At 43.5% G+C, this 19,178-nt stretch overlaps 1 protein-coding gene across 17 annotated transcripts in view; it reads left to right on the top strand.

Annotated features, from left to right (window-relative positions):
• EPB41L2 (erythrocyte membrane protein band 4.1 like 2) overlaps nucleotides 1-19,178 on the top strand; it is a 375,724-nt gene that overhangs the window by 166,674 nt on the left and 189,872 nt on the right. For all 17 annotated transcript variants that reach the window (XM_082250108.1, XM_082250106.1, XM_082250105.1 and 14 more), the window contains one exon: nucleotides 1,812-1,916. In XM_082250108.1, coding sequence (XP_082106234.1) covers nucleotides 1,812-1,916 — 105 coding nt within the window. The remainder of the gene's footprint in view (nucleotides 1-1,811; nucleotides 1,917-19,178) is intronic.

Genomic DNA, 19,178 nt, shown 5'->3' with positions numbered 1-19,178 from the left:
GACAAATTTTTGTACTGTAACGAAAAAGTAATGCATTCTTCCAGTTGCTAAAGCCCCACTCTGGCTGCTGTAAAATATACCCTGGGGTCTTCCACAATGTGGTTAAAGTCTTTGGCTAGCGAGTAAAGACATACATTTAAAACTGCCCTTATTCTTCCTCCTCTTTGTGCAACAAATCTCTTAAAGCTTGGGTGGTTGCAATTTTCTGATGTTATCAAGTACAACGCAGGACCCCTCCAATCCTGGGAGCGCCAGACAGCAGGGAGAGTGCTGGCTCCTGGGGGAGCAAGAAACAAGGTAAGTATTTTACTTAATACTTCCCCTTCCCCTAGCTGAACAAGCATTCAACCCATGTAGTGTGGTGGCACAGAGTGAGGCTTTAAACTTTATATGCTATGTACCTTTTCTCTGATCTCAATCTATATGCATGATTTCTAACTTAGTAAACTGTTGCTCAGATTATTAGGATAAGTTGATCATAAGAACTGCTCTTAGATGTGTGTATTTGTTCTTAAAGTGGTTCTCCAGCCTGTAACAAAAAATTAAAAGGCAGCAACTACAAATCTTCTAGCTGCTGACTTTTAATAATAGGACACTTATCTGTCTGTGGATTCAGCGTCGTCCTCACCTGGGATAGTTTTTCACTAGCCTTCGGGTTCCCAATGCCGGCACCTTAACCACTTCTGGACCGGAAGATTTTACCCCCTTAATGACCAGGCCGTTTTTTTGCCATACGTCACTGCGTTATTTTAACTGACAACTGCACGGTCGTGCGATGCTGTTCCCAAATAAAATTGATGTCCCTTTTTTTCCTACAAATTGTGCTTTCTTATTATGGTATTTGTTCACCTCCTGCGGTTTTTATTTTTTGCGCTAGAAACAAAAAAAACAAACAATTAAAAATTTACTTTTTGCTATAAAACATACCCAATAAACAAATGTAAAAGATCAAATTCCTTCATTAATTTGGGGTCATTATGTATTTTGCTACATATTTTTGGTAAAAAAAAATCCCAATAAGCGTATATTGATTTGTTTGCACAAAAGTTATTGCGTCTAGAAACTAGGGGATAGATTTATGGCATTTTTATTTTTTATTTTATTTTTTTTTTTACTAGTAATGGCAACGATCAGGAATTTTTAGTGGGACTACGACATTGCAGCGGGCAGATCAGAAACCGAACTGACACTTTTGAGGGAACCAGTGACATTACTACAGTAATTAGTGCTAAAAATATGCACTGTTACTGTACTAATGACATTGGCAGGGAAGGGGTGGACACCAGGGTTGATCAAAAGGTTTAGTGTGTCCCTAGGGGATGCTTTCTAACTGTATGGGGGATGAACTCACTAGATGAACACCGAGATCCATGTTCTTAAATAGCAGGAACACAAGATCACTGTCCTAATCGCAGACGGAACGTCTGTCTGCCTTGTTTACATCGGCAGACTGCCGTTCTGGCTCTCTGGGAAGCAATCGTGGGTGGCTGGCGAAGATCGTTTCCACTGGACCTGCTGAGTGGCTCCCCCGCTGGTTATTGCACGAAACAACGTACAGGTACGTAATTTCGCACAATACAGCCGACTTGCCACGGTATATGTACTGCTGGCTGCTGGCAAGTAGTTAAGTGTGGGCTTGCAGCTTCAAGTGGGGAGCGGGTACCCGTGCAAAAATGACGTGCCAAATTAGGTAGAGGAGGGCTTAAATTCGAACTTCCCTTTTTGGGTGAAGTTCTGCTTTAGACTTAGGGTTTAAACAGTGTATATTTTGAGTGACACAGTTGACTTTATCCCTTTTTTCTTTTTTATAGAAACGTGCTAAGGGCCAGGTGCTGTTTTCCAAGATCTGCGATCATCTCAACTTACTGGAAACTGATTATTTTGGATTGACCTATCGGGATAATGCTGACCACAAGGTACTTTTAATTCACAGTGTTGCCTATAAAATGCTTTAGCTAAAGGTTAAATATGAACACTCATCATTTGTAGGTAGCAAGTTTGGGCCTGCAGTTTGTATTACATTTGACACCATTTTATTGAACTCGAAAGACGTAGTCTAAGGGATCTCTAACGAAAGGTAAAATAATGCCACAAGGTTAACATGGTCCAGACAGTGCCTGAGCTGTCATGTCCCAGGCTGACCTTTTTCTTTATTGGCTTCTGCCAGATTACTGCTAGACTTGAGTGCTTTTGTTAGCAGTGCTTAATACGCTGCAAGTTAATGCCATTCAGTATTGCTTGATAGAGTAAAGTACTTGTTTATATCCATGGTATGGAGCAAGTGCTCAGTTCTTTTTTTTTTTCACTATTGCTTGTTAAAATTTTACATGGGCACTTACGTGTAACCTATTTTAGTTTTACAATATATTATATTACATTTTATTGATTTGGATATCTCCTATGCAGGCCATACACAAAGCAAATTTCTTTCTTGCAACCACCTCAAATCCCCCATCATCACAGACAGTGTTGACAGGGGAATTCCTCCTGCCAATCTATTGTATTCTCAGGGCGAGGGAAGCCCCCCCCCCCCCCCCCCCCCCCTGGGAGAAGACAGTGATTATTGCTAGTGGCTATACTAGCTGCAAGCGATAATCGCATGTAAAATTCGGCAGGTTGGTTGTACCCTAGATGATCGATCAATTTGGGTACATTTAGCCTGTTCATACATGGTTCAAACTGTCTATGGCCGGCCTTGGGAGCGAGAAATGCATTTTTTATTGTTCTATACAGTTATGCAACCCAGGCTGTTGCCTCTCAAATGAATTCACTTGTTGTCTTAAATATTGAAATACCAGCTTCAGGTTGACCTAAACTAAACAAAGTGAAGCATTGCAGTGTTATAGGAAACTGCTAAAAATGTTAAATATGCCTAAGCATTACCCTAAAGTGGTTCTAAATCCTTAAGGTTTTCCACCTTAATGCATCTGTGCATTCATTTCACTTTAACTTTTGATGAGAACAGTAAACAGGACAAATGGGGAGGGTAAATCTCCCTAACAGGCCACAGACAGCAATAAAAACTGACAGTTGTGCTAATCTCCCTCCACTCTATCAAAAACTAAAAACAATTCTCTATCGTTCATTGACGGACGCAGTTCTCTGATCCATATCGGTAGGGTTATACTGCCCCCTACAGGAGTTGGACACTAGGCAGAAAAAAGTTCTGACTACGCCTATGGGCAGTCCCGGAGGGGTACACCCTCTCTCTTCCTGCATAGGATGTCAGTTTTAACCTGCCTAGTCAGGAGTAAGGACCTAGTTCCTTGCTGGGATCTTTGATCCTGGCATGGAAGTAATTTTTTTATGTAGATTTTTTTTAGCTAGTCTTTTTTTTTTTTTTCTCCGGAACGTTTTTCCTGTGAGATCTTTAAGCAATTATGCTGGGCTGGGCAGCAGACTAGACTCCCATATCCAGTGGTTACCCCAGTCTGGCCATCGCGCGCATGCAGGCCTTAGCTCCGCGCTAGGTTGGCTGTGACATAGTCCCACTGGATGGGGATTGGCCCCGTGAGTTAAAAGTCTTGCCAGGACGCACATGACAGGGTCTAGGCTTATGTCGCAGCGTTCCTGTTTGGCCGACAGCCCCCCTACTCCGGTGGTGTGGGGTCCTGTAATAAGATGGCGCCCGCCTGTGTTCCCTGTATGGTGAGTAAACGTCACCCCCCCCCTTCCCTGGCGAATTTTGGGGTGAACAGGGCCCTCTCTCTGGGATGGTTGGACCCTCACACTCCTGGGTTTCCCTCTGTACTGTTGTGACCCCACCCCCCACGTGGTGGGACTGTTTTTGGCCTACCTGAGGCTGGCGCCTAGTGTGCAGGCCGCATGGGAGGCCGGGGGTTGCGGCACTCGGTCGATGGTGCGGGGGGGGGGACCCTCGGTTCGGGCCCTCCAGGGCTGGATGAGGTAGTAGGGCTGGTGGGGGGTCTCCCTGGGCGATCCTATTGGCGCGCTGGCGCCGCCATTTTGTTGTAGCCTTGTCTGCCGTTATGGTGGTGGCCATCTGGGGGGGTGGTTTTCGGCCATTTTGCGGAGGATTTTCTGCTGTAAAGGCCGATGGGACTGCCTGGAGGCGTTCTTTTGCTGGAAAGAACCCCTCCCTTCATCCCGGGCTGCTTCCTGGCTCATGTTTTTCTCTGAGCCAACGCTGGGACCCTCCTAATCTGATTGCTATCTGGGGACAGTGAGTTACTGAGGGTAGTCTCTCTCTCTTTGGGGGGTTAGCGCATGCCTGACCTTCAGGGGGCACTGTAGCGCTGTGGGGCTGCTTCTTTTAAAAAAAATGTAATTTTTTTGCAAATTTTGATGGCGGGTTCCTCAGATTCCGTATGGACCCTGCAGGCCATGTATCCCCACCTGACCCCTCACCGAGGCAACAGGGGCTTCATGATCTCCACTGTCCATCAATGCATTTTCGGCGGTTCGGGAAGCTTTTGGGCCCGAGTGTAGGTGGGAGGTGCGCTGAAACGTTTCCCCACCTACCCCTGCCTCCTTTGATGTCTTAGATTCTGAGTCTGACTCTGCCGTCGCAGACGCGGGCCTCCCTGCCAGGTCTGGTACCCCGCGCCCTGTCTCCTCGGGTGATGAGGACGACATTTCACCTCCCCTGCCACGCATTATACAGGCGCTGGTGGATGCATTAGTTGTTTTAGCGTCTGACACCCGCGATTTGGAGGACGCAGTGGCGGCTGCGCCTGGGGCGCAGGTAACGTCTGGCACTCACATGCCATCCGGAGCAGCTTGTTTTGCTAGCTGGACTCCTTTTCTTGGGTGGTTTTCCGGCGTATACTTGACTGAAGTGTTGGTCTGCGGATCAAACTTCTAAGAAGACCTTAATGGATCTCCCCTTTCAGGGGGATCACCTGTTTGGCACTGCCCTTGGGGGCATTATACAAGGGTCTCACGGGGGGAAGAGTGCTTTCTTCCACAGACTACCAAGGGTAAGGGTCTTCGTCGTGGACGAGGTCCCTCCCTTTCAGCTCACCCCAGTTTCTTCGTCCCCTGGGGACAGTCGATGTGGCGAAGGCCTTCAAGACTTCCTCTGGTGGTTCCAAACGACCCTAGTCTGGACAAGAGATCATTTTTTTCCAGACCTGTGGACGAGGCCTACTCGGCCTGAATGTGCGTCCTCACCCATCTTTGGGGTGGGGGGTCGTCCTTGCCGATTCTTGGACCTACAGCTGGCCCAGATCCCAGACAGCAAGATGGCTAATAAACTTTCCAAAACGTCTCCTGTCATTATTTACATACACTGCCTTTTATGGGGTGAATGGGTAGGGGTACAGTGTACCCCATACCCATTCACATAGGGAGGGGGTCTGGGATCTGGGATTTAAACTTGTTAAAGGGGGCTTCCAGATTCCGATGAGCCCCCTGCCCGCAGACCCCCACAACCACCAGCCAGGGTTGTGGGGATGAGGCCCTTGTCCCCATCAACATGGGGGCAAGGTGCTTTGAGGTGGGGGGTGCAGAGCTCCCCCTGCCCCAAAGCACCAACACCCCCCATGTTGAGGGCATGTGGCCTGGTATGGTCCAGGGGAGGGGGTGGGGCCGTTCGCTAGTCCCCTCCCCTTTCCTGCCCTACCGGGCTGCGTGCTCGGATAAGGGTCTGGTATGGATTTTTTTTCGGCGTGGGGCTACCCTCAAATTCCATACCAGACCCGAAGGGCCTGGCTTGGAACCTGGGGGGGGGGACCCCCACGCAGTTTTTTCCCATTTTTGGCGTGGAGTTCCCCCTCAAGATTCTTACAGCGCAAGTCGCATCATCCTGATCCGACTTGCGGTGCGACTTCCATTCAAATCAATAGGCTCCCATAGGGAACCATTGATTTTGAATGGAGGCAGAAAAAACGCTGCTAAAAGCAACGTGGCCAAACGTGCAATAACGCCAATGGAAAAAGCTACTGAAAGCACGTTTTTAACAGCTGCTTTTTCCCGGCGTCAGAACTAGCTTTGCAGCACGTTTTTTCTAACGTCCCGTGTACATGGAGCCTTAGTCTCCGACCATTTCCTGTAACGCTCCCTTAGACTCCGACCATTTTCTGCAGCGCTCCTCTAGCCTCCCACCATTTTCTGTAACATTGCCAGTGTCTCTAACCAGCCGCTGCTTCAAGTCTCTGATCACTGACAGGTTTTGGTGAGGTTTTAGTATATTTTTAAGCATTGTATTAGATATATTCCAATCCTAATCAATGCCAAGAGTACATCCAAGCTCTTCCCAAAAGCTGGCTGTAAAGCCTTGTACACACAATGAGAATATCGGACGAATGATTATCCATTTTTTTTGGTGCCTTCTAGTTCCATATCAATCTCATATCGTTATTGGTCATAGTGATTACATGATACCCAGGACGTTGTGAGCCACAACCAGACCCATCGGTCACAGGATCGCACCACTGCTTGCCCCAAGGGGGGGCACGAGTGTGCTTCTGCTGAGCAACGTACCAGTATGTCTCTCAGCCTGGAGCTGCCGCTCACCCACAATAAATGTACTATGGACAGGCGGCAAGTGGTTAAAATATAACTAAAGACAATTCTTTTAATTTTTTTTTTTTGGATAGCGTGGGCATGGATTAGAACACCACTATGTTATAGTGCTGTCTTTGCACTCATTTGGGTGATTTCCCCTTTCTGTTTGTCCTGTTTACCATTATCATTGAAAGTGAAAGCAAAAAAAAAATCCTAAGTTTAAGAGCCCATTCAGACTAGCTCGACTTGTCAGGCGATTTGTCAGCCTGACAAGTCGCGGTAGGTTGCGGTCCATTGAGTAGTACAGGACCCGTTCTAATGGGAGCAACACAAGTCGCTCCGACTTAGAAAAAGGGTCCTGTACTACTTTGGGGCGACCTGGGAGCGACTTGCATAGACTTCCATTATGTGAAGTCCCTGCAAGTCGCGCCTAAGTCGTGGTGCACGCGACTTCACAGATCGCCCCCCGAAGTCGGGATCGCCTCAGTGTGAACCGGCTCTTAGGGTTTACTTCAGAAAAGTAGGAGCGTGGAAATCTTCTAATAATTACACTACCACTATTTGGTGACCTGGGGCAAAAAAAAAAAAAAAACACGGACAGGGGTTCTGACCCTCCCTTTTTGCCTATCGTTCTACTTTATTACCTCTTAAGACATGCTAAGCAGTTCGGTTTTTGCTGGTTCCATGGATATCACAGAATTACAAGACAAGAAATTTCTCAATGAGTCTCTATTTAAAAGCACATAAACAAACATTAAGGCCCATTTAAGTTTTGTGCACATTACTATATTCTCTAGCAGTTGAAGCTTTGCAATGTTATATTGGTCTCTTTACACGATCGGACTGATCGGGTCCGCCTGTCTGTTTTGCAGGCGTACCCGATCAGGCCACCTATTGTCTTCATGGGAAGGCGGATGTCAGCTGACATCCAATCTGACAAAATACTTACTGTAGTCTACATGATGTACATTCTATGGCATGGACCACATTAGAAGTGCCACAGTTGACATAGTTACGGATGGCAAATTCTCTCTCCATAGCACAAGCAGTGATGGTTTTATATTTACTACTGTGCTTGTCGCAAAAACAGCAGGTGTTCAAGCCACATATATATGAGCCAGAGACAGTCCATTATGTCTTGTTCTGTCATGAAGACTGAAATAGGCTAGGGGATAAAATATTCCTCAGGAACTGCGGCTTGAGAATCTGCAGCGCGCACACAAAATGGGAACAAGATCAGGATCTGCATGTAAAACCGGTAGATACTTGGAAATTTTACCCTTGACGGAATTGAACTGATGTGAGAAGGTAGTGACAAAGGTGATTTGATTTTGGGCAGAACAAGAAGAACCTCTTATCTTGTTGTGCGTTTTCCCCCTGTCCTTATTTGAAAGAGACAATCTTTCCTTCATTGAGGCTATACAGATGGCTCTTTCAATATGCCACTGTTTGTAGCCACGTACTTTCAGCCTAGAGGTTACGTTAACACAATTATAAAGAAAGGAATCCATATCAGAACAGTTTCTCCTCGCTCTAATATACTCACCCAAAGGCACAGACTTGATAGTGTGCATTAGATGACAGCTGGTAGCCAAAAGCAAGGAATTCCCAGCACATTCCTTATGGAAGGTGCGGGAATGGACAATATTGGCGTTCACATCACCAGTGAGAGTGACTTCCAAAAAATTTATGTGAGTGGGATGACTCTCAAAACTGAATTCCGTTCAAAGAACTAATATTCACATATGTTTTACCTCCATAGTGACTAAATTATCTTTACTCTTGTATTCCTCAAAACCTGGCACTTCAGGCTCCCAGATTCCATTTACACAGCGCTACAGTACTTATGGTATAGATCTGAGGGAGTTTGGCATGTCTGTGGCTTTCTTTTTGGGACACAATTATTCCACTTTTCGACCAGACATATTACCGGCAGTGCAGGGGTGCTTCCATGGGGGCAAAATTTTTGCCCTCCTTGGCCAACTTGTACATGGGATGGTGGGAGGAGCAGTTTTCTCTTCCCCCGCACCAACCCTTGTACAGGTTCCATCAGATGGTATGGTTGGTACATTGATGATCTGGTTGTAGTATGGGACAAGACAGCTAGAGACTTGGCGTTTTTCACCACATATGTGATTAATAACTCTTTGAACTTCTAATTCAGTTTTGAGAGTCATCCTACTCACATTAAAGATGTTGTAAATAAAAAAAAAAACGGCATAATGAGCTAGTATGCATCGCATACTAGCTCATTATGTAATACTTACCTTCGAACAAAGCGCCCACAGCGGGGCCCGCACATCGGTGTCAACGCTGACATTTTCCCTGGAGTTACTTTTGGATTTGCGGACTTCAGCGCTGTGATTAGCCAAAGCCATGATAATGTCACTCCTGTTCATGGGCACGGGAGCCGCCATTCAGGGCACGGGGCTCAGTGCCGTTCCTTCAGAGAGCATGCGCCAGTGATTTCACTGGCTGCATGTCATGTAAATATCTCCTAAGCGGTACACGTTTAGGAGATATTTACACTACCTATAGGTAAGCCTTATTATAGGCTTACCCATAGGTAAATGTTTGCAGAGAAAGTTTACTTTCTTAAATTTTTGGCTATCACTCTCATTGGTAATTTGAACACCAAACGCCAATATTGTCCATTCCCGCACCTTCTGTTAGGAATGTGCTGGGAATTCTTTGCTTTTGGCTACCAGCTGTCATCCAACGCACAATTATCAAGTTTGTTCCTGTGGGGAAGTATATTGGAGCGAGGAAAAGTTGTTCTGATATGGATTCTTTCCTTCATGAATGTGATAACGTCACCTCTAGGCTGAAAGTACGTGGCTACAAACCGTGGCATAGTGATAGAGCCTTCTGTATATCCTCCATGAAGGAAAGATTGTCTCTTTTAAGTAGGGGCAGGGGGAAAACTGGCAAAAAGCACTACCAGATAAAAGGTTCTTCTTGTTCTGCCCAAAATCCAAGCACCTTTGTCACTACCTTCTCACATGCGTTTAATTCTGCCAAGGGTATAATTTCCAAGTATCTACCGGTTTTACATGCAGATTCTGATCTTGTTCTCATTTTGTCTGCGGGCTGCAGATTCTCAATCTGCCAATCAAGTACTCTGGGGAACATTTTATCCCCTAGCCTATTTCTGTCTTCACGACAGAACAAGACCTGGTTGACTTTCTCTGGCTCATATATATGTGGCTTGAACACCTGCCGCTTTTGCGACAAGCACAGCAGTAAACATTAAACCATCACTGCTTGTGCTACTGGTAGAAAATTTACCATCCGTAAATATGTCAACTGTGGCACTTCTAATGTGATCCATGCCATAGAATGTACATCATGTAGACTACAGTATGTAGGATGTACGTCACGCCCTCTGCGAGCCAGAGTTAGCAAACAATAACATGGCGCTTATCACACTAGCGACAAGGAATTGTCCAAGATCTTGAAACACTTCAAACATACTCATGTAGGCAACAGGAGTTTTTAAATTCTGTGGTTTGGAAAAGGTTAAAGGTTCTCTCTGAGGGGGTGACACCCACCGAAAGCTTCTTGAAAGGGATGTCTGGTGGAGGTCTAATCTCCACACTAGGATTCCTTCAGGTGTGAAATACAGGTATGATGTGGACCTTTTTCTGAAATTATACCATCATTTAGTCTAGTGTATTGTTAGTGCTTTGAATCATGGATAATTTATCCTGTCCTATTAGTGCCCATTATTTTTTTTGGGCTCTTTTTATATGCATTGGGGCCATATATTAGGTTATTGCCTATATGTACATATATAGGTATTTATATTTCCATTTTTTTTTTTCATTTGTTTGATTTCTTTGACTTTTTGGTGTGTCTTTCTTAATACTGTGTTCATGTCCCTAAGCTTTCTCAGTATTATGCCTGGTTACCGATTTAAGCAGGTTGTATTTTTAATTAGCACATTTGTCTGCTTGTTGGGTAGGTGGAGTTTTTTGCACTATATATACTCTGTATCTCACTTCAGTATTATGCTGTGATCAAGGCAGTTTGCCGAAACATGTTAGCCTTCCTCTATACCAGTGATGGCGAACCTTTTTAAACCCGAGTACCCAAACTGCAACACAAAACAAACTTCTTTTTTTTTTTTTTTCAAAGTGCCAGCACTGAGATTTTATTTTAGAAAACCGTTTTGTAACCATCTTTGGCTATGCTGTGCGTGTTTGTCAGTGGAACGCATGTGTATGGTGCCGGGGTCTTTGAATGTGTTTTTTAGGGTGACAACATTGTCTATCCTTTTTATACAGTGTTTGGAGGATTGTCATAGCACATTGCTGTAATCAGATCACTGCTCCTCCTCATGACACATTCCAGTGATTCCTGATGTGTCCCATGTTCACCCCCAGACAGCACAGTCACATCATGTTCTGTATATTTTCCTCTTACTGTTCTTGATGCAGACACCCAGCCCCCCAGGTGATGATCACCCACCCAGGAGGGATTGCAGTCAGTTCAGCACTTCCCTTGCTCCAGGCGTCCAGTGTCAGTGTGCCTGGAAACAGATTCTCCTTTTGGTGGTGCCTGTGATCGCCCTCTTCCTACTGCTGCCTCTCCTTACTAGATCCCAACACTGGGGGACCCCAGAATGCCCCTACAGCCCTGTGTCCAGCTAACAGAGCAAGTGCCATTGGCCATGGTATAATTCCATCTACAGTTGTGTTCAAAAGTATTCAACCCCCAATGCTGTTAAGGGTTTTAGGGAATTTAGTGTACATTTGTAATTGTATTCAGAATGAAATCCTACAAGGACTTCTTAAAGAGCCATATGCAACTAAAATGACATCAATTGGTTTTGTAATACAGTAGTAAATGTTTATTTTGTGAATTCTCCATTGACACAATTATTCAACCCCTTAAAGACTACCACTCTGAAGAACAGAGATTCATTGAAGTGTTTTCAATCAGGTATTGAAAACACCTGTGGATGTCAGGGAGCAGCAATAAAGCCTAATAAGCACCAATTAGGCAGATTTATAATGACTGTGATACTCAGCTCCTTCTTGACACTTACTGGTGTGGTTACAAACATGGTGAAGCCAAGAGAATGGTCCAGGAAGACAAGAGAAGAGGTGATTACTCTTCACAGGAAGGGCAATGGCTATAAGAAGATTGCAAAGATGTTAAACATACCAAGAGTCACCATAGGAAGCATCATTCGCAAATTCAAGGCAAAGGGCACTGTTGAAACGCTACCTGGTCGTGGCAGAAAGAAGATGCTGACTTCGACTGCTGTGCGCTACCTGAAGCATAGAGTGGAGAAAAGTCCCTGTGTGACTGCTGAGGAACTGAGAAAAGATTTGTCAGATGTGGGTACTGAAGTGTCTGCTCAGACAATATGGCGCACACTGCACACTGAAGGCCTCCATGCCAGAACTCCCAGGCGCACCCCCTTGCTGTCTCCAAAGAATAAGAAGAGTCGACTGCAGTATGCCAAAAGTCATGTGGACAAACCACAGAAGTTTTGGGATAGTGTTCTGTGGACTGATAAACAAAATTAGAACTGTTTGGGCCCATGGATCAACGCTATGTTTGGAGGAGGAAGAACCAGGCCTATGAAGAAAAGAACACCTTGCCTACTGTGAAGCATGGCGGGGGTAAATCATGCTTTGGGGCTGTTTTGCTTCTGCAGGTACAGGGAAGCTTCAGCGTGTGCAAGGTACCATGAATTCTCTTCAGTACCAGGAGATATTGGATGACAATGTGATGCAGTCCATCACAAACCTGAGGCTTGGGAGACGTTGGACCTTTCAACAGGACAATGATCCCAAGCATACCTCCAAGTGCACTAGAGCATGGTTGCAGATTAAAGGCTGGAACATTTTGGAGTGGCCATCACAGTCACCAGACTTAAATCCGATTGAGAACCTCTGGTGGGACTTAAAGAAAGCAGTTGCAGTGCACAAGCCTAAGAATGTGACTGAACTGGAGGCTTTTGCCCATGACGAATGGGCGAAGATACCCGTAGATCGCTGCAAGACACTTGTGTCAAGCTATGCTTCACGTTTAAAAGCTGTTATAACTGTAAAAGGATGTTGTACTAAGATTGAATGTCACTTGGGGGTTGAATAAATCTGATAATGATGTGAGCACAGAAAAGACATTTGTGGTTATTTCATTATAAACATTGTTATATTTGTCTGACCTACAAGTGATCCTGACCTCCTCTGTCAGCATACTCACTAGCAGTCCAGCAGATGTTTGGCCGCCTCCTTGGGGCTGACACTGCTGTTGGATAAAGTTGATCCAGCGCTCCCTCTGGGTGCTCAGCTCCAGCCTATCGTCCTCCTTCATGTCCTCCTCCACCTGCTTCTTCATCGGAGGCTGCCAGGGACTGATCTGGCACAGGACTAAGGAGAAGACGCTTTTTCACTTTGTTTGGCTTCTTCTATCGCTTTCTCTGACTTTGAGCACCCAGCAGGTGGCGCTGGAGAGCATGGAGAGGGGGGAGCACAGAGCGAGGCTAACATGAAGTCACACTCGCATATAAAATTTTGAGGAAGGTAAAGTGAAAGTGATGGCCGGTCAGTATGCGCTCGCATTCCAACAGAGAAGGCTCTGCGTGCCATGGGTTCGCCATCACTGCTCTATACTCTTTTCATGTAACGAATACATTTTCTATACGGATTTTGAGTTGCTGACTCACTTACTGAATTTGCTTGCTATAGGAAATGGCCGGAGACTGCAAACTCGCTATAGGAGTGGTTCGAGATTGGGGAAATGTTTCAGGAGACAGTCATTGACTTGATTCATGTTGCATTAGACTACTAGAGATGGATGCTTTACAGTCCCACCCAACCCTTCAATGTTTGTGCCCCCTACTGCCCCTAAAGTGTAACTAATCCCACCAATAAAGCAGAACTACTGGTGTATTCAGCTCCTCCAGCAGTGCAGTGTCTATAAGAACCCTTGCCGGCCGCTGAAATCTTTGACCAGTCTTGTTCTGGGTTCCAATCTTAGCCATTTAATTTGCAGCGATTGGGGCTCAGTCTAAATTGCAAACAAGAAGGTAAGAATTGCAGAAGAGTCATATTATTGGGGGAATTTATCAAAATTGAAGTAGACAGAATGTGTTCATGGCTACCAATCCACTTCTGGCTTTCACTTTCATAGCTTAACTGAACAAGCTGCAGATCAGGGGTCTTCAAACTATGGCCCTCCAATTGTTCAGGAACTACAACTCCAATCATGCCTAGTCATGTCTGTGAATGTCAGAGTTTTGCAATGCCTCATGGGACGTGTAGTTCCGCAACAGCTGGAGGGCTGTAGTTTGAGGATCCCTGCTGTAGATAGTTGATTGGTCGTCATGCACAGCTACCCACATTTTGCCTGCTCTCGATGTGTTATTTTCACCTCTGTCTCTTATGCATTTAAAATCCTGCCTGTTCACATACATATTTATTTATCATGTTAAATTCCACTTTAACTGTTTTCCAAAACAGTAACATTCAAGTTACTAGTGTGCTTGTGTTAAGTTCTCAACTCAGCTGTCAGGCCATCTAATGCTGATCACATGTGCAGCACCATGAAAACTGCAGATCAAACAGGCAAAGATGGAAACCTTATTGGCTGTAATGGATAGACCTGTTTAGGTTTGTTTCACTTTGCTGGCTTTGGTAAGCACCAAAACAAAGACTGTGTTCTGCAGGGACCACAAAAGTGCCAAAGGGGCACAGGTTAGGCACTCAAAGGGCAAATAGTACTTTGTCTACTTTCTGTGTTTTTATTTTATTTTTTTTACTTTCATGAATTATCTACCGTTTTGTTAACACGCACAATCATGCTTTATGTTGTATCATTTTTTGGTGGTTTTAGAATTTTGAATAGTTTTGACATGCTTTTATCCACATTATATTTAAAGGAGAAGTTCCCTTTTGGAACATGTTACACTTGTATTTGGAGTGTAACATGTAACATGTTCCGGTACCGGAGCCCCTTCCCATGTGCCAGCGGGTGGGGCTTCCTCTCCCCAGCAGCAGCTTTCACATTTAAAATTGGCATGGCAGTGCTGGGTTTTGTCCACACATCCTTATTATTCATTGATTAACAGAGAACTGTGATTAAAAAAACTACAGGTGAATAGACTACAGGTGTGCTGATCAATGTGCTCATAGCCCATTCACTCTTCCTGCTTTCCAACTGAAAGCCCGCACAGAGGTACGAGGGGACAGATGGAGGGAGAGTGTGCAGGAGCCTGACATTGCACCTGTGATCCACTAATCGTGGGTTCAATGCTTTGCAGGCTCCTGTATAAAAAAAAAATAATACATACTTTTTATTTCTGCAACAATATGTGCATTTTTTTTTTTTTTTTTTTTTTTCTCAACGGTGAACTTATTCTTTAAGTGATAGAGGGTATTTAGATTTCTTTATTATTTAGTACATTAATGCTGGCAGTCTCTTATTCTATTTTTTGCACTCTTGAAGATCTGTCAGATGTTTTTTTTTTTTTTCTTTAAACCGTCTTTCTAAACCATCTTTTGTACTCTACATTTTATCATGAGCGTAGCCAACCTGTATATATTTTTTTTTTCCCTAAAGCTCCGGGCAAGTTCACTTTTCATTTGACACACTTTTCTGCTTCTGAGAACTTCCTTGTGAAATGTTATGATATTTGATGTTTTCTCAGCGTGGAGATTCCTTTTCAAATCACCTTGGATTACTCTTTCTAATGAAGTGATGTTGCTTTTCTCGCCTTGATACTGAAAAGGTTGAATTTTTAATCTCTGGGACTCAACACAATCACAAAGAGACAAAATGTGTTTGCTTTTTGGCCCTAGTTCTGTGATTCATTTTTTCCTGGTAAGGTTGTTTCTTTTCTGGATTAAAATGCCTCACTTCTGTGACCTCCAGACAGAGTTGTGTTGAATGCAGAATGATGTAGCTCTTGTTCCAGTGCGACCAGTACAGTAAGCCATTTATGAGCCAGCTGTTATGGGGGATTGCAGCTGCACAGTGGGTTTGCTGACTGCCAGGCACTCTTGTGTGTTGATCACCATGTAGGCCTCCAGACATAGTGGTGAAGATGGCCATCTTAGCAGCCCTTGACCTAAGGCTACCCACAGGCATTAGACAGTGCTTGCCAAGCACACAAAAGGTCATGGGTACAGCCAACCTTTTTATATAAAATATAGTTCCATAAACATTATTAATCTTATCTATCAATTTTTTGGGGGGAAATTACAACATTGAATGTCAGATAGTATTTTATAAAATTATTCCAGTTACATGACTTCTTCAACCATTGATTTCATGTTCATTTTATGACAGAAAAATAGGTATGAAAAATAAATGTTTTCATTTGAAGAAGAATGAACAAAATCAATTCAATTTTGAAATTTTCACTTGGAGAAATAAGGCAGCTGTCATCACCGATCTTCTATATAATGTGTCAATTCTGCGCTCAGTACCAATTCAAACAACACCAAAAAATCATGCAGTAAGAAGCTGCTTGCAACATATCCAAATACTTTAGGCCTGTTTTACACATTTGCGATATATATATATATATATATATATATATATATATATATATATATATATATATATATATATATATATATATATATAATATGTATGTGTGTATTTTTATATATATATATATATAATATGCATTTCTGTGCGGGTGTGCTTGCGTGGTCACAGCACCTCATTCATTTGTATGGGCGGCTGTTAACACAGGTGGGGAAAAGGTCACAGGATAAACCATAAAGGTGGAAAAGAAAGAGACTCCACATAGTGTAAATCAGCAGATTGAATCAGTTTATTCAGATTAAAATATTACTCACAAAGATGTATAGAATCCAGGCATTAAAAACTGCTACTCGCACCAAAGTGGACTCTACTCTACCAGGGAATATTAATCCAAAGGGCAGTAATATCATTTAAAACCCTCTCTATGGGTAAAACTTTAATATATATTTTTGACAAAAAAACCTGTTAGGATAAACTTCACAAACATGCGCCATCTAGTAGGCAAATTGGATTACGTGCTGTACTTACCAGTAATCACAAGGAACATCATCTAGTGGCCAAATGAGAGGTCACTGTCTTATACCTGAAAAGGAAGTTCACATCCTCTTATTAGTAACTTCCAAGATGAAGTGGAGCATTGCTGATCTCCCTGGATGTTTCATATTCAGTACATTCTCAGTCACTGACTTAAAACAAGCATGCAAATTAGAAAGTCAGAGTGATGGCAGAAATCCGGATCAGTACACTTTTATTTAGGTCAGTGCTTCAGGTACTACCAAGGCCTTTGGATCACCATGAAAGCAAGGCAACTATCATTTTTAGAAAAGTAGGTCAGCAGAGGCAGCATCTATATTCTTTTACTACAGGTAAGCTTTCAATCAAAGACCCTTTTAAATATTAGCTGTTTTTAGGCCACGTGCAGATGAGTAATGTCAGTTTTTTGACTCTTCCTCTGTTTTATATTGTGAAAGCTAATTTGGCATATATATATTATATATATATTTTTTTTTTTTTTTGCATTTGTTTCTCAGCACTAGCTAATTCCAGTAAGCTTGTAAGGCTTCATGCATATAACCATACGGAGGCTGTACAGCGCACAGAACATGCGTAAGGACTTTCCCAGGAACCACTGTTGCCAAATACAGCCAACTATTGAGATGCATTAGAAGAGGCGGCCATACACCGTTTTCTTGGGGGTTGCATAAAGCACCCACACGTGCACTGAATTATGATCCGAACACAGATAGTGTACATTCGGAGCCTGTGTCAGTGCACATGCAGGTGCCTTACACAGTCCCTGGAGCATAACAGTCGCCTCTTCTAATGCAATTCAATGGGCTGCTGTATGGCAATGTAACTGTTGTGGTTTATATATATATATATATATATATATATATATATAATATATTTTTTTTTTTTACAAAATGCAGTTTGTGGTATTGCAAGACATCTGCTGACTAATGTGCAGCTGTAAGAAATTCACTAGGAATAAACCATCATTACGTTCTAATGTACCAAAATCCTAAAGGCATGCACAACTCAAGGGCAAAATATGGTCACAAGCCAGTCAACCAGCCACTTCGTGTTTGGTTTGTGTAAGAAAATCTTAACACCTGGAGGAAATCACACAAACATTGGGGACAAGGTACAAACTGTATGCGGCAGTGTTGTGCTGGGAATCGATCTTGATGCAGCAGGGTCACAGGGGCAATCAATAAATTACCAAACGTTCCATTAATATAAGAAATGTTTACAAAAACAAAAGTGACTTGCAGCATTCACTGCATAGGCTTTAAACTTGCAGGCTATCATTCTGCACTAAAGTGTTATAAATCGTCTTTTATATGGGCATTTTTCTTAGTACAAATTTATATCATGTTTCACATTCAACATAGCTTGGATAATGTAAAATACTTCAAGTTCCAGGCACACACTGGGAGTTTCTGAACTTCTGTTTACCTACATTGTTATTTGGCAGACAATCCTATTTTTCCGAGTATCTCAAAAATGGCACAGGGCCAGTGAAGATAAAGCAGTACAGCTTTTTTTCATGCTAACAGATGAGTGGTGGACACATTGACTTAAGATTTGCTTTAGCCATATAAAATAGTACAAACATAATAAAATATAAATTTATAATGAATGATTCAATTTCAGAGGGTTTTGCAATACCTATTGCAAATCCCAACGTTTATTTTATTTTTATTTCTAAGGTGCCTGCATAATTTGCCAGCACAATACAAACAGCAGATGAATGTTCAACCCCTTCTGTATGGCTGCTTTTTCTGCAGGACCAGAACTTTGCCTATCTGTTAACATAATGCCTCTTTACAGGTACCATTAAATCTAACGGGACAGAATTAGGCTGACTATAGATGAGTGGATATCTCCCTGAGATGGGTAGGCAGAGAGTTACCCAACTTTGATTAACTCATTGCTTGCTAGCTTTGCAATGCTATGTGCATGTATGCTCAAGCCTGCTCATAAAACGTCTGTGCAATAAGGAGCACTTCTGACTGCCAATTAGGAAATTGAGTATGGGCCTGGCTATGACCTGATTATCGCAACAGATATTCAAAGCCAGAATCATCACTTGCTTTTATCATGCCCCTTTCACACTATCCGTCCGTCGGACGGATTCCATTTTTCTCAGCGGGGGATTGAGCCGCCGATCCCCCGCTGAGCAGGAGGATGACAGCTGTGTCTCCGCTCTGTGTGCGGAGACACAGCTGTCAGTTCCCCATGCATCTCTATGGGGGAAATCGGATGGGAACGGACAGTCGGTCCGTTCTCATCCGATCCGATCCGCTGGACGGATGGAAAATAGGGTTTCCTTCCTTATTTGACAGATCGGATCGGGTGTCAGTGGACATGTCTCCGCTGACATCCGATCCCCCATAGAGATGCATGGTGGGACCGTTCAGATCCACCAAAAAAAATCGGACAGGCGGACCGTTGAAAGGGGAAAGGGGCCTAAGACCTAGCCATAAATTTACAATTTCCCTCATCCAGCCTCATGTACTGAAAGGAAGTAATCCGTTCATTCTCCCATCCATCCAAATGCTGAAATCTTCGCTGCTGCTATCGTATTCTGACGTCAGAATACCCAAAACAATGACTACATTTAATTTCAGTCGCTAAATAATTTTCTCTGCTCTTTTTCGATTTTCAGATTGAAGTTGTCAAGCCAGTTGGTGTTG

The sequence above is a fragment of the Pelophylax lessonae genome (genome assembly GCF_965119305.1).
Source record: "Pelophylax lessonae genome assembly, chromosome: 3".
Taxonomy (NCBI): Eukaryota; Metazoa; Chordata; class Amphibia; order Anura; family Ranidae; genus Pelophylax; species Pelophylax lessonae.
The sequence above is the reverse complement of the archived record's forward strand: the minus strand, read 5'-3'. Positions and strand labels throughout refer to the sequence as shown.